At 39.4% G+C, this 15,540-nt stretch overlaps 3 protein-coding genes across 3 annotated transcripts in view; 2 read left to right on the top strand and 1 right to left on the bottom strand.

The window, feature by feature from the left end:
- On the top strand, positions 2,293 to 8,215 carry LOC109710599 (beta-galactosidase-like). The gene is made up of 18 exons (XM_020233306.1): positions 2,293 to 2,934; positions 3,093 to 3,188; positions 3,294 to 3,406; positions 3,539 to 3,605; positions 3,704 to 3,796; positions 3,935 to 4,078; positions 4,636 to 4,724; positions 4,809 to 4,914; positions 5,015 to 5,102; positions 5,266 to 5,384; positions 5,467 to 5,628; positions 6,043 to 6,212; positions 6,314 to 6,423; positions 6,540 to 6,649; positions 6,740 to 6,850; positions 6,946 to 7,047; positions 7,231 to 7,436; positions 7,543 to 8,215. Exons 1-18 carry the CDS (start codon positions 2,770 to 2,772, stop codon positions 7,649 to 7,651), a joined length of 2,160 nt encoding a protein of 719 aa, XP_020088895.1. The 5' UTR covers positions 2,293 to 2,769; the 3' UTR covers positions 7,652 to 8,215.
- LOC109710215 overlaps positions 7,799 to 15,540 on the top strand; it is a 10,393-nt gene continuing 2,651 nt past the window's right edge. The window contains exons 1-3 of the mRNA XM_020232700.1: positions 7,799 to 7,884; positions 10,700 to 11,851; positions 14,778 to 14,894. Coding sequence (XP_020088289.1) covers positions 7,799 to 7,884; positions 10,700 to 11,851; positions 14,778 to 14,894 — 1,355 coding nt within the window. The remainder of the gene's footprint in view (positions 7,885 to 10,699; positions 11,852 to 14,777; positions 14,895 to 15,540) is intronic.
- Positions 12,680 to 14,385, bottom strand: LOC109710604 (1-aminocyclopropane-1-carboxylate oxidase 1). Its single transcript, XM_020233318.1, has 3 exons — positions 14,135 to 14,385; positions 13,838 to 14,055; positions 12,680 to 13,582 (listed from the first exon to the last, which is right to left on the bottom strand). The coding sequence occupies exons 1-3, from the start codon at positions 14,234 to 14,236 to the stop codon at positions 13,018 to 13,020; spliced, it is 885 nt and encodes a 294-aa protein (XP_020088907.1). The 5' UTR covers positions 14,237 to 14,385; the 3' UTR covers positions 12,680 to 13,017.

The following is a 15,540-nucleotide window of genomic DNA, read 5'->3' as shown; positions in this document are numbered from 1 at the left end:
AGCTAGGCGCGACTCCCTTGCCACGATCCCTAGCCTCTCCTNCTAATGAATAGAAACTAAAATGATATCATCTAGCAAAAGTAAAAAAAAAAAAAAGTGGATAGCTCTCTAATTAAGTTTTCTGGGATTAAGTGAAGAGAAAAATGATCTGGTGGGCATACTAGTTAGACGAATAGTTTTAGCGCCATGCGAGATGTGTGGGTCAAGTTAGTAGTTAGAGCTTCAATTCAGTGTGGGTTTCACTAGATAGAAGGAGTAGTCGCACACTCGCACATTCAATAAAACAAGTTTTTTTTTTTTTTTTAGAACAAGTTTTAATTTAGACTTTAATGGATTTCAATAGATATGTCATATTCTGATCGGTTTATGTAAGCTTTCGCTATTCGTGATCTCTCATAGCACTAGCTAATGGAAAGTTCATAGAGATCTTGCTTAAAGATCATGCAAATTTTAATTAATGGCAAATAATTAACATTAGGGAGCAAAAAATGTATTACATGCTATATATGCAACATTCTCATTCAAGTAAGTAATAACATATGTACTTTTTGTAATAAAGATCATAATCTTAAAAACATTAATTAATTAATGATATACTCCTTTTGCAAGTATATAGTTTTCTTAACCTATCAAATTAAAATTTTCAAGAAAGGATTGATGGAATTATTGTTGTCGTTGTTGAATTGCATTGTTATTAAACAAATCATTATCCAAACACGACATTCTTTTTCTACTATACCATTAAAACAATAAAAACTTTTTAAAAAAACTCCATAAGTGTTCGGATAGAAAGATTGGCCATTAAAGCATACAATATTAAGGAGGAATATTTCATTAATAATCAATAATTTAAGAATCTTCTTTGCATACGGGGCACGAAACTGAGAGGAATCAATACATTTATTCTTTATGTTAGCATTTATTATTTTTGATATTATTAAAGTAAAATACTTCTTTCTTTTTTCTTTCTTTTCTTTTTTCTGTGTATATGCCTTGCTTGGTACACATTAATATATACTACCCTCGAATCGGACGACACTAAGGCAAACTAAAATAGGCTAATTGATCCAGGTAACGATGGGCTCCAATCGAAAGAAACTGCGCGTACGCTAGAAAAACGTATAGGTAAGCCTTTCGGTGTGCTCATATCAAGCGCTTTTCCTGTCTTTTTTTTTTTTCGTAGGCATGCATTGCCGTCTAATCTGCTTTCACAGGAAACAAGCGAGAATCAGTTTTTTGATCTTTCTCGAGCCTACTCTCGTCTTTCGAATGTTGTTTCTGATATAATTACTGCAGATGCTGCAGGATCAGCCGACAAACGATAGGAAAGGATTTCGATCAGGCTCTCGAAATCGAATAGTTAAAATGCTGGCTTAGAAAACAAAAGATGCATTACGACAAAAGCACCCTATATGAGACATTGTTACTTACACATAATATAGTGTTAACAATGACCTATGCATAAGGTACAAATTATTAAGCTTATCGAAAAGTTTTTATAACCAAATAATATATACCAATTATAAGAAATCTTAATTATAATCATTCTCATGCATAATTAGCTCAATCAATCACTTGCGGCCGCCACACTAATCGTTTATTATTAATGATAGCTCAAGCCACTGTATTTCCTTGATTATGTTATAGTACATTGCTTGTTTAATTTGGCTTCCGAGAGGAGTAATTAGATGTTTAATTAATGAATAAAACAGGAATACATACATACATACAATAAAAATAAAAATAGTCGATTAATTTGTATAAAAGAACCATCGATATCTTTTTAAACAACTTTACTTAATCTAAATGATTAATTTTTGTTTCTAAATTTGAAAAGGAGAATGCAACTTTGATTCAAAAATTTAACTTTTTGTTTGTACTAAGTTTTCTATTTTTAAGAACTTGGGAACAATATTTATAAGCTCTGAACGCTTAAACCAGAAGATAAAACAAAAGTCCGTACCATCGCAAGTGAATGCATTGCAGGCTTTTCGATGTGGATTTCGAATTTTAAATTGAATATTATCCGCCTCCGAAATTTATTCCTCTTTTTTTTTTGACTTAAAAAAAAAAAAGAATATTCCTCTGGGAAAGAGAAAGAGAATGCAATTGATTGGATGAGTCTGCCACGTCACGGCCCATCAACGGCCCACGTAGAGCACTCGGGCCCATTTAATTCCTCTCTTCCCCTACAACGCTTTCGCTCTTTGTAGTATTAAAACCTCACTAAACCACATTCACGTTCCCCAACCCCTCCACACACACACACACGCACACACGCACACCCCCCCTCCCCCCTCTCTCTCTCTCTCTCTCTCTCTCTCTCTCTCTCTCTAACCTGGAACAAACGAAATGAGGGGGAAGGGAATGGTAAAAAAAAGTAAGTAAAGAGACGAGTCACGAGCCCCGTCTCTAAACTGGAACAAACGAAATGAGGGGGAAGGGAATGGTAAAAAAAAGTAAATAAAGAGACGAGTCACGAGCCCCGTTATTACTGATGTAACCAGAACAGCACACAACTCTCTCTCTCTTTCTCTCTGAGCTCTTCTACCTTCTCCTCTTCTACATAGCTTCAGGGCACTTCAATTCTACTCAGAATAAGGCTATACATTATAAATAGAGCATAAAGGAGGCGCTTTTAAGGGAGAATAACACCCATTACCCGCTGAGCTCATTTGGGCTCTCTTATTCTTCTCAGAATAAGGCTATACATAACAAATAGAGCATAAAGGAGACATCTTTAGGGGAGAATAGCACCCATTTGCTTCAATGGGTCCAAAGAATGGCTTCTTGGCTCTGCTTCCGCTGGTGCTTTGGCTTCTGAACACAGCTGCTGATGCCTCCGTTTCCTACGACCGCAAAGCCATTATCATCAATGGGCAAAGGAGGATACTGCTCTCTGGGTCTATTCACTACCCCAGAAGCACTCCTGAGGTAAGCTGATGCTTAAAAGTCTCACCTTTTTCTGTGAAATGTAGCTTTTGGGAACTCACCATTTTGATGGGCTTCTTCTCTTTTCACTCTATTTTCCTGTTTGTTCCTCTATTAAGCTCTGTTTTTTTGGGGGGGCGGGGGTTTTGTGTTGTTTTCAGATGTGGCCTGATCTTATTCAAAAGGCAAAAGATGGGGGCTTGGATGTTATACAAACCTATGTGTTCTGGAATGGGCACGAACCTTCCCCTGGCCAGGTTTTAAATTTCCTCCATTTTGTTTCGATTTCCTTTCAATTTTATTTTTTTTAGCGGCTAACAAATTTTATTTTCTTTTTTAATTTTTATGTTGATTTATGGTAGTATTATTTCGAGGATAGATACGACCTGGTTCGCTTCGTCAAGTTGGTGAAACAAGCTGGTCTCTATGTTCATCTCCGAATTGGGCCCTATGTTTGTGCTGAGTGGAACTTTGGGTAATCTTTTTTTTTTTTTTCAATTCCAAACACGAAACTATTTTTTGATTGGGTTTAAAGGCTACATATTTAGATGTAACATGATGTAGCTTTCACTAAGTTTCTTTTCTCTCCCTCCTTTTTGTATAACAGGGGTTTTCCTGTTTGGCTCAAATTTGTTTCTGGTATCAGTTTTAGAACAGACAATGGACCCTTCAAGGTATTTACAAAAACAACAACAAAAAAAAAATCTATTATTTGATATCAATTACCTCATATTTCTTGGCCTAATCATTAAAATTTAATATTCGAGAACAGGCGGCGATGCAAAAATTCACAGAGAAGATTGTGTCGTTGATGAAGTCCGAGGGGCTATTCGAAGGGCAAGGTGGTCCCATCATCTTCTCTCAGGTATTTGTTAATCCTCAAATAGTGGAGCAGTAAGTGAACTCTTCATATTAGATAATAATTCATAGTTCTATACTAATTTTTCTATTCTTCTGGAAAATATATATATATATATATATATATATATATATATATGTTTAGGTTGAGAATGAATTCGGGCCGATGGAGAGTGTTGGAGGGGCCGCTGCTAAGTCGTATGCGAATTGGGCTGCTAAAATGGCGGTTGGTCTAAACACCGGTGTGCCGTGGGTCATGTGTAAACAGGATGATGCCCCTGATCCTGTGGTAATTAAGCCCTAATTTGTGTCTCAATATGGTTTTTAACGGAGATTCTCTTGTCGTGCTCTTTGACATACAGTGAACTACTCAATAGCAGTCATGTGCAGGGGATCAAAATATTATGCCTTTCGCTTTCATTTCCTTTTTATGTAGTAGTATTCTTTTCCTTCTCTTTATTTTACCGAAGACACTCGGGGTTAACTTTTTCGTCTTGTTCTGGTTCAAACATCACTTTCTCTCATTCACATCCACTAATTTACAGAGCCTCCTAATTCGGGTGATGTTATTAATAGAGCTGATTGTGATATTGATTGATAGTTTCATTGAATCTCGTCAATGTTTGCTGACCGAGTTTGACCATATGGAATCTGAGAAGGTTAAGATATTTGCAGTCCTTTTCCAATTATTGGAGAGGCGGAATGATGATTTTTTATTCAGAATCGTCAAATTCATTGTGCTTATTCTCAATCAAATTTGTCGATTTGGCTAATATCTTGTAATAAATGTGAAATATTTTAATTTCAATGTCTTGGCATCACCTTTTGTCATCCCTTTCATGCTAGATTAATACATGCAACGGCTTTTACTGCGATTACTTCTCTCCGAACAAGCCGTACAAGCCCACCATGTGGACTGAAGCTTGGACTGGCTGGTAATTCTTCTTCGTGCAAATAAGTTCTTGTCGCCCTTAGTTATTACTATCTTAAATTCTTAATCTTATTCCTCTATTGTTCAGGTTCACAGCATTTGGGGGTCCAGTTCCCCACAGGCCTGTCGAGGACTTGGCTTTCGCTGTCGCTCGGTTTATACAGAAAGGAGGATCTTTTGTTAACTACTACATGGTAAGAGTTAAAATGGATTAATTTAATCTTTTATATGACAGTGTTTTATGGTACTTAAGGTTATTTATTTCAATAATTGACTTTGTTCCTTCCCCTTCAGTACCACGGAGGAACTAATTTCGGCCGCACTGCCGGTGGTCCATTCATCACAACTAGTTATGATTATGATGCTCCAATTGATGAATACGGTATGCAGAGAGTTTCTTCTCTAATTCTCTATCTACGTGTTCTTTTATAAATAGTAGCTTTACTGTTCTAATCACCCTATCCATTGGATCTATAATTTGTTTTTAAAAAAATTCTAGTTTTATTTCCCTTGATTAGCTTTTTATTGAGCTTTTTTAACTACAGGTCTTTTAAGGAAACCGAAATGGGGTCATTTGAGAGACCTACATAAAGCAATCAAATTATGCGAACCTGCTTTGGTTTCAGCCGACCCCACCGAAGTGGCAATTGGGAATTATGAGAAGGTTCTTAAATCCTTTTACGTTAACCATCAAACCTAATAACTAAAGTGGCCTATACCTAACATGTGGAATCGGTTTCTCCCAGGCTCATGTTTTTAAGTCAGCATCATCTTGTGCCGCATTCCTAGCCAACTACCATCCGAGTTCTTCTGCTACGGTTACATATAATGGACTCCGCTACGATCTTCCTGCTTGGTCCATTAGCATCCTCCCTGATTGCAAAACTGCGGTCTTCAACACTGCTACGGTGAGAAAGGCCTATAAATTATCGAGCTTAATGAGGGCCTGTATGGCCCGACTAGACTTTTAATAAAAGTACTATTTCAGTTGAGTTGTTCAAAGAAGTATTAATAGTTATTTCATCTCCTCGACAGCTTCTTCTCTCAATAGAAGCAGAAGCTTCAAATTTGATTTCTGCTTTGATGACCCCAAAATTCATTTAGTGTGGCAAAAACTTAGAAGCTTCAATTTTCCGGAGCAGAGAAGTCATTTCAGAAGCTATAATAAACAGGCACTCAATCATACAAATTTTTCGACTAATTTATTATCCCTTAAGATAGAGATCATTTCAGGAGACGGATTATGATTTTTTTCGATCATGGAAGTAATTTAAACTGATGTATCTTAGAAAAATATGAACTTGATGCACCTCATAATGCAGGTAAAATCCCCAACCGTGCCGGCAAAAATGAACCCGGTGGGAGGGTTTTCATGGGAATCATATAATGAGGAGACAAATGCCCTAGATGATAGCTCATTCACGAAAAATGGACTGTATGAACAGATTAGCCTCACATGGGATAAATCAGACTACCTTTGGTACACTACTAAGTAAGTAACTAAGAGTGGCCTTCCCCTAACGCTTGCGAATGCTATCTATGATTGACTGATAACATCTTTACCCACAATTTGCTCCTTTTTATTTGTTTCAGTGTCGATATAGGCCAAAATGAGCAATTCTTAAAGACCGGATACTGGCCGCTTCTTACAATATACTCAGCCGGGCATGCGTTGCTTGTTTTCATTAACGGCCAACAAGGAGGTTTGTGGCTTAGGCTATGAGAAACATTTCTATAAATATCCTTCGTTAAAAAACAATAATGGATAAAGCCATTCTTTTCACTTTGATTTTTCTTATTTTTTTGTGGGTCTTTTCAGGGACTGTTTATGGTGGTCTAGACAATCCAAAGTTAACATATTCTAAGAATGTGAAGTTACGGGCAGGGAGCAACAAGATTTCCATATTAAGTGTAGCCGTTGGGCTACCTGTGAGTTGACAATACCATTATGGTCTTTGACAATTATAATAAGAAACTAGAGTATTAGTAATTTAACTTTTTTCTCTATGTTTGTTTTAGAATGTCGGGAACCATTTCGAAACATGGAATGCCGGTGTTCTCGGTCCAGTGACTCTAAGCGGTCTGAATGAGGGAAAGAGAGATCTTACATCGCAAAAATGGACATACCAAGTATATTTCTTTACTTCATTTTCTCCAAAGTGTTTATATACCAGTATGGCATGGTGGCTTAGATTTTTTTTATTTATTTTTTTTACTTCTTTCAGATTGGTCTGAGAGGCGAATCATTAGGTCTGCATTCACTCAGCGGAAGTTCTTCTGTTGAGTGGGGAGCAGCAGCTGCAAAGCAACCTTTAACATGGTACAAGGTAAGGACATTATAGAAGTAAAATTGCCGTTTCTTTTTTCTCCTTTTAAGTGGCTTATTTTTCCAAGTGAAGGCGATCGCATGCACACGCCCCTGCAGAATCATCTGATTTCATATATGCCCCTGTGAAAAGTTCTGAATTTTCCGGAACTAAATGTTATGCTGCATTTCTTCTTTGTTCCAGGCTTTCTTCAATGCACCAGCGGGGAATGATCCGTTGGCTTTGGATATGGGTAGCATGGGAAAAGGCCAAATATGGGTAAATGGTCAAGGCATCGGCCGGTATTGGCCTGGTTATAAAGCTTCTGGTTCTTGCGGCACTTGTTATTACGGAGGAACGTACAATGAAAAGAAATGCCAATCCAACTGCGGCGACTCATCACAGAGATGGTAAGTCGCTTATACCACTCAATCGCCTATTTATTCACAAGCATTTTTTTTTCAAAACTTTTTTTTATTTCTATAGTGGGACTAATAATCTCATTCCATAATTCAGGTATCACATCCCTCGATCATGGCTAAATCCAACAGGGAACCTGTTAGTTGTGTTCGAAGAGTGGGGCGGAGACCCAACCGGTATTTCTTTGGCCACAAGAACAGCTTGAAGGACATGAAGAAACTCTCGAACACGGCCACGTGTGAATAATCGCCGAAGAATACCAATTAATTCAACCAAGATGGTCACAAATTATCCTTCCTTTTCTATTTGTTCACCTATTTATACAATAAAGTTTGTAGCGGTTTGTGTATACATGGCATTTATCTGGGGGCTATCACTTTTAGCCATCAGTGTAGTTCGCAGGAACTGCGACACGCTGACCAGTATAAAGTTGCTTATGTGAGTTTGGTTGTAAGTATGCAATATAGGTTACGCTTGCCATTCGTTATGACAGTGGCCTTAATAAAATCGAAAGAATTGGAGGGGCTTCGGTACAAATTTGATTTGAATTGCATGAGAGTATGCAAAATATTTGTAGCCATAAGCATACCTGCAAAGCCACCGCTAGCTTACGAGCAAAGCTCTTAGCTTGCAGTACTATTTAAGAGAATTTACTCGGAAAGTTTGATATATGTAAAAGTTGCTTGCAGCTGTAAAACTAAGTGTTAAGTTTATAAGATTGTAAGCAATTTTCATCTTGTAATGGCATCATTTTCTTCTGTTTATTCAACTGCTTGTGGGGTTAATAAATTCTATTTCTGACTGTGAAGTGTTCAGATTGGGCAGTGCAGCATTGTAAAGCTGAAGCATTTGTTTTGGTTTAAAATAAAGTTTGAGGATCACTTTCAAATGCTGCATATGGTCCTTAATTATGAAGGTGAATTTGTCACTTGGTAGATTTGATGTTCTCTCTCTTCATGAAAATACGGAAGCAGATTTACGGTGAAAGGACCACTTATAAATTGCATCTAATAAAGTGCCAATCTGGGCATGGTTTTTAAAATAACTTCTATACCCGAGAAGCAGCATAAGCAGAGCCTTTTGATCTTGAACTAAGACTTATCTTATTACCTAATTCATTTTGACCTCGAAAGCGCACTAGACTAATAATGATGAACATTGATGTTGCTTTTGATCCAACAATGGTCCACAACCACAAAAGGAGTCAATTGGTGAGCCCAAATAGAGGAGGGAGACGAGAGAGTCATGATCACAGTTACCTCTGAAGGTCTCCAGGTCAATAGTGTTAGTTAGATTTCTGGTGGGTGGTGGATAGCTTTCTAAGTATCCATTCAAATTATGCACATTTTGCATTTCCTCACAGCAGAAAGAAGAAACATCTCTCTACAATCTACATGGTATAGTTGGTACAAACTCCATAATTAGTGGTGGTTGGTTCCTCAGTGGGTTTGGTTTTATGATACTTGGACTTCATTGTGACATTATGGCTTTATAGTAGGTAAGAGATTGATTAGTTAGGTTTGGAGGTTGGGCCCTTGTTTTGGCCTGGCTTTAAACCCCACCAGTAATTGGTTAACACAGAGATGTTCTTTTTACTTTTTATTGTGAATACACTCTCTTAAACAAATTTCCATTTTTCCATGCAATGCTATAGACCCCAATATTACAACATTGAAAACCTAAGTGAGATAGATTGGAATTGAGATATGGGATGTATTACACTAGAGAGAAAGTACACTACGAGGGCGTTTGGACTGACGAATCTCTGGATTCAACTTAATCCAAGTGCAGTGCTATTTGAGCTTCCCTGAAGTATGGTTATTATTTTTATTATTTGTTTTGATATAATTCGTACAGTATGAAAATTAAATTTAAAAACTTCTTCTGTTTGTTTTGGTGCAACTTAATGGTGATGACATTAGTTTTTTGAATTACATTAAATTCAATAACTTCTTATTTCTCTAATTAGAATTCTTTTCTAACCGGATGTGGGACTATTAAAGCATTATAGACTCCCCTTATTTAGATTCTTACGTCCTCGTTATATTCAAACTGAATCACAGATATATAGACTCGGATTACCAGACAGTGCGAGATTTAAAGGTGGCTAGCTATTACAGGTTCAAAATATGGCTCTCACCAGATCTAAGGCGTAACACTTTGCTCCGTATAGCACTTAGCTTTCATACTTTCAACTGGTATTGGGCTCTGATACTAATTGTAATGACCAACCCTCTAATAATAATAACTTATCGGATCCAAACCACCGGTCCAAAATACTTAAATACAATTATTATTATTAGGTGAAGCCCTCTTATATTTCTAATCAAATCTTTTTTTTCCATCCGAGATAGAACTATTGGAGCATTATATGAATATACCAGAAGGTAGAGACACACAAAACTGGACTGAAAGAATGAAATTATTTGAGAACCTGACAAAATTGGGTGGAAAGAACTACATGAAACCGGCAGATCAAGAAATCAAACGAAATTGGACAGTAACATGATTGAACTAAAATGAACTCATCAGGCAGCAGTTCTTGATATCATATCATACTATAATATAACATGCCAGAAGTTTGATTTGTATCCAAGGGAAAGTTAATATTATTCGGAGACACGAAGGAAAAGATATCTTACCATGATGAGATTATAAATGGAAATAGCAACAGCTCAACCGAGGTCCTTTTGTGACAGCACTTTTCTCCTTCAAAAAGCCTGTAGAAGCACATGGCTGGTTCGCAATGTGCAAGTGCAACAACCCCATTTTGTCCTCTCCTTAAATGCCCTGCATCACGCAGTAATTGGATAGGCGGGGTCCCGGTGTTTGAATTCTCCGATTAAAGTACGCATTGCTACAGGTGCACTAGTGCAATTCATGAGAGGTGGGTGGTGTTCGTTGGTCCCCTCATATATACTTGGGTCTTTTGCGTGTATATTTTAATGCGACGCGTATAAAAAATTTAAATAAGTACTTTTACTAAGTTGGGCTGCGACAAATATATTTGGGATCCCCGTTTAATGGGCTGTTTTAAATAAATGGCCCACGCCCATATATGTAATTAGGCCCAGGTATATTAACGGACAGTAGAGGGTCCAAATCCGACGTGGTGAACGAGGCTCACGCACCTCTATGAATGCATCCCATTTCCCGCTCCCCTCGTGGACAGAATAACACGCGCGGGAAACACCGAGAGAGAGCGAGAGAGAGAGAGAGTGATCAAGTAGATCGCGCGAATCATATGATGGAGCGGTGGCTCCCTCTCTGCGATCCCCTCCTCCTCCTCCTCCTCCTCCTCCTCCTCACCCCACCACCCAACCTTTTGGGCCAGCTCCGCCGCACGCCACCTGCTCGACGAATTGCCCCAACAAGGAGCCATCTTTGATCACTTCTACGATCCGCCTCAATGGCTTCTAGAAGCGTCGCCCAACTCCACTCCTCTCCTCCATTGGCTTCCGCTTTCCGGAAGAAGCTCCCGGAGTACTAAAAAGCCCTTTTTGGACGAACCCAACTCGCCAAACTCGGTTCCGGAGCAAGCCGAAGATGCCCCATCGAGTCCCGATTCTTCTGCTCTTCCTCCTCGGCCTCCCGTGCACCTGTTTGCCGAGAGGTTGTTGGATGCTCAAAACCGGGTTCTTGGAGCAGGGACTACAAAAGAAGCCCTGCGAGCAGCAAAGGAGATAGAGCAGCTCTGCTCCGACACCGGCGATCCTGTATTCGTTTTGAGTTTTATCCAACCGTGGGAAGCTAACGACGATATTCGCATGGTTCTCCTATCTAATCTCTCACTCCGGGATAGTTTATCCTCCGCGAAGGAGCCTGCTCTTCTCCTTTGCTCGCTTATCCTCCCAAACTTTCTTGCGCACCCAAGGCCAATTTCGTCGCTTCTTCTTTCTCCCACGCTTGACTTGTGCAAGCGCCACCCTACAGCAGCGGTGGAAGCTCTCCTCTTCCCGACCATCCTTCGCAAGCAAGGTCTCAGCTTTATTCTCTGCGACATCCTTGTGAGGGTTATAAAGGAGTGCATGCATCGAGCACATGTCGCGGCCTTTTGCCAGCGGCTGCTATGTGGGGAAGAGAAGGATAGGAGGATAGTGTGTATGCCCCAACACAAGGATTATATATCAGACGAATTGGTTTGGGAAGAACCTCTCTTCGTGCTGTTTTATAATATACTTAATTTGGATATTGCGTTGACGCCGGATTCTGCTGAACGTCTTGTTCTTGTGCTGGATGATATGGCGCCCAAATTTCAGAAGTCTTCAAAGTTTGGGAATTTCATGCTTTCTTTCGTGACAAAGTGCGGCCGCGCTGCGAAGCTTCATAAGTCTTTGCTGGAGAGAGCGGCGGCGATGACCGATACCGTTGTGACTAAGGCCATACTGTCGAAATTGCACGGTTGGTAAGTTCTCAATATGCATCAAATCATGTTTCAAATTTGATGCTTTTGAGTGTTCAGTTTTCTTTTGGGATTAGACAATTGGTATGTAAACATATTTTAACTGTTGTCTGAGTTTGTACAGTGTTTTGTTGGCCTTCTTCATTATTCTATGTTATGTTTGTCTATATCAGAATATGCCCTTTAAAATATTGCAACAAGTTTTAAGAACTAATAATGTCACAAACTGGCTGATTAAGCGGACTAATTTGAGGATTTATGGCTTTGTTTGGTAAAGAATTGTATCGATGTTTGACATCTCAATAACTTTAGGTAAATTTCTTGGTTGAAGTACTCAATTTTATGAGGAACCATTCGTGTAATTTTCTTCCAGTTGAGATCTTCTGGTCAAATCTTATAAGTTAGAGGAAACATCTCAGGAGATCAATATTTGTGGATTCAAGACACAGTCTGTAGTCAAGTTTGATGAGATCCACTTAGCATTTTGTCTCAGAAAATTAGTGAAAAATATGGTAGATTCATTTTGAATCTGATCTGTTCATATCTGGCCCGGTTCTATTAGACCTGGCACCAAACCCTGAAGCAGTTTTTTTACAACTGAAGTACTATAGTTCTATAGGATTATATTAATATCTCAACAACATTAGGGTAAACCAACCAATCAATATTTTAATATTGTTTTATATATTATGTTTAATCGAACGGTTATAGCAGTTGCTGCCTTTCAGCTAATCTTTGACTGATTAACCCTTGGAGAAGCACTAACTGTTAGTCATTTGTTTATGGTTTTTCACTGGTTACGCTCTGTTGATTGGAAAATATCATTAGACGAGAACAGACAAAGATTTTTAGTTTCTATAATCACTTACAAAATACTAGACAATCCATTAACTCTATTGCCATACATTCTTGATCGAAAGATGAACACATATTATCAATCAGAGCATCAAAGCCATCAGCATCACTCTCCTCACACTTATACCACTATCACTCGGTATAAACACTGCATCAACAAACCCTTGTAAGTAGCCCTATTACTCTTTTTAACACCCATTGTCACGCCTCGCGATCCGTCTATTTGGTCGAGTTCGGGCACGCCGATAGCGCCGAACGGACAGGGTTTCCCCTGTACCACCAAATAGGCGGGTCACGGGGCGTGACACACACAGTCACACAAGCATCTCCTTAACGGACTGAAACCTAGCCGCCTTGTCTGAGAACTTGGTAGTGAAGTAGTAATCGAGGTAGTCCTGGAACCGGTACTGGCTAGGGTAAACGAGCTTTGGAGCCGGTGAGATTATGGCATCACCCCCGGGGTTGTAGAATGTTGCCATGGATAACCGGCTTCCATTCTTGTCGGCGAGGACGCGGTGCCTAATGCTTTTGTAGATGCCATTGCTCACCACCTCTATCTGATCTCCGAGATTCACGAAGAGTCTATTACCTTTGGTGGGGGGAATCGGGACCCACTCACCGTCCTTCATGAACTCGAGGCCTGGAACGATGTCGTCCTGGAGGAGCAAGATGATCCCCCCGGCATCTGTGTGGCTACGGAGGCCGAGGACAACCTCGGGATTGGAGCACTTTGGGTACTTGGCCACCTTCGTCCCCACGTAGGGCTCAGAGAAGGTTTTCTTTATGTAGTCCTTCTCAAGCCCCAGGTTCTCGCTCATTAGTTCTGCAAGTCGCTCTGCTAGGTTGATCAACTGTTTGACGAATTGATTCATTGCTTCACTGCATTTTCAGATATAGAAACTGTTAGTATGATTCTTTTCTAGTTGTTTGGATCAGCCGGAGCTTCTATTAAAGTGGTGTTGCGTAAAATTATTCAAAAAATGACTGACGACGTTGTCACTTGTATCTTCTTTAATATATAGCTTCTGAGGGCCGCAAAAGCAGAAGCTGTTCGTTAAAGTTTCTACTCTTTAAGTTCAACACTTCGCTTCCGGTGGAACAAATTAATCTCTTTCCGTTGCATGAAAGACTCACCGAAGAAGCTCGGGAAGGTCACTGAGGTTGGAATCCGGCTGATGGCGATAGAAGAAGCTGCTCTCCCAGTCGATATTCGATGCTTCAGCGACAGCACCGCCGAACGTCCTAGCGACGTCCGAACCATAAAAGGTCTCCTTCATCATCTCCTCGTAATGCTTATTCACCAGCGCCTTCACCTTCTCCATCAGCTCCTCGTCAACCCCATGGTTCTCTACCTGCGACGACGCGCAATTATCGAAGTTAGTTAAGCTTAACATTTCTCACAGCTCAGCATTATTAACTCCTTATGCTTACCCAAAAGAACCCCCACTTTCCGCAGGCGTCGTGGAGAAGCGACATGGTAGTGCTCCTCTTCTCGCCTTCGAGCTCTTCGAGGTTGATCGCCGGGATCTCCATTATCTTCTATCCTAATTACCTTGACAATCTTTCTCAAGGCATCTTGTTACTACCAATGCAATCTACAAGGTCTATTTATAGTCTTTTAGGGACTGTGCTAAGACAGTAGTAATATGTTAATGTAATGAGATTGTGTTGTCCAAATTCGTTTCACCTTTGCATGTGATGTAGATAGTCTCTTTTCTCCTCCCTAGTTTTATTTCAAAGTCAATCTATGTCCTTCGTTTACTCCTCCCATGTGGAAGTTTCGCTTGCAATTCTTTTTTTATAATCTTTTGGATTTATGGCTAGCCAATGGAGTGATTGCTTTACCTGGATTAGTTTTCTAAGATAGAGTTAAGTAACATCGGTAGGTATCGTACGATTCAGCTTCTAGAACAGCTTTAGTTATGAAGTTATGAAGCGTGAACAATTTTACTTTCTTATTTGTACGTCGGAACAACTGTTACAACAAACTCTTATCATTGATTTTTTGTTTTTTTTTTTGTTTTTACTATTTTTTTCTTCACCTAAATTTGGGTTTGCAAATGGTCTAAACCAGGGGAAGAGTCAAATTGGATTTTGCTCTCATGTTTTCCAATGGGCGGTTTCACAAAACCAATGTCGGAGAGAAGGAACGTCACGGATTTACAATTGGCCAACTCGGTAAAGCACTCGGGTACGTCCACTTGTCGCTTTCTCCTTGGAAGTTTATAAAAGTTTTATACGCCCCTCTCATTTTAATTCTAATTTCAATTTAATTTAGCGGTTCTTTTATATTTAATCTTCTCAAAATATATATATAAAGTCCGGCTACTATGCTATTAATAGCACGAACTATCCTTTTGATCATTTTCACCCGTTAGATCATACTATTCAACCAACCATCCACTTAACCTTAGGCCACCGTTTGGTTGGGGGTTAAGGGGTGGAATAACCCCTTAACCCCCAATTTATACCCAAACACCACTCTTAGCCACCGTTTGGTTGGGGGTTAAGGGGTGGAATAACCCCTTAACCCCCAATTTATACCCAAACACCACTCTTTTGGGGTGGGGTTAGTAAACCCCACCCCAAACCGGGTTAGTGGGGTTTACTAACCCCACTCCCCCTCCCAACTTTAACCTCGCACGCATCCCGAGCCCTCACCTTTTTCTTCTTTATCAATCATTAACCCCACTCCACCTCCCAACTTTAACACTCACCTTTTTCTTCTTTATCAATAATTATCTTCTTATCCCACCTACTCCAACCAAACACTTTTTTTCACTATCCTAGACTAACTCCAACCTCCAACCAAACACAAAAAAATTTTAACACCATTT

This window comes from Ananas comosus, linkage group 5 (assembly GCF_001540865.1).
Source record: "Ananas comosus cultivar F153 linkage group 5, ASM154086v1, whole genome shotgun sequence".
Lineage (NCBI taxonomy): Eukaryota > Viridiplantae > Streptophyta > Magnoliopsida > Poales > Bromeliaceae > Ananas > Ananas comosus.
This window is presented reverse-complemented; position numbering and strand designations above follow the sequence as displayed.

Coding starts and splice junctions, on each gene's coding strand:
- LOC109710599 (XM_020233306.1), top strand. CDS start 2,770: ATGGGTCCAAAGAATGGCTTCTTGGCTCTGCTTCCGCTGGTGCTTTGG. Junction 5,629..6,042: donor CGGTCTTCAACACTGCTACG/GTGAGAAAGGCC, acceptor CTCATAATGCAG/GTAAAATCCCCAACCGTGCC. Junction 6,424..6,539: donor CATTAACGGCCAACAAGGAG/GTTTGTGGCTTA, acceptor GGGTCTTTTCAG/GGACTGTTTATGGTGGTCTA.
- LOC109710604 (XM_020233318.1), bottom strand. CDS start 14,236: ATGGAGATCCCGGCGATCAACCTCGAAGAGCTCGAAGGCGAGAAGAGG. Junction 14,056..14,134: donor GAAAGTGGGGGTTCTTTTGG/GTAAGCATAAGG, acceptor GCGTCGTCGCAG/GTAGAGAACCATGGGGTTGA. Junction 13,583..13,837: donor GACCTTCCCGAGCTTCTTCG/GTGAGTCTTTCA, acceptor CTGAAAATGCAG/TGAAGCAATGAATCAATTCG.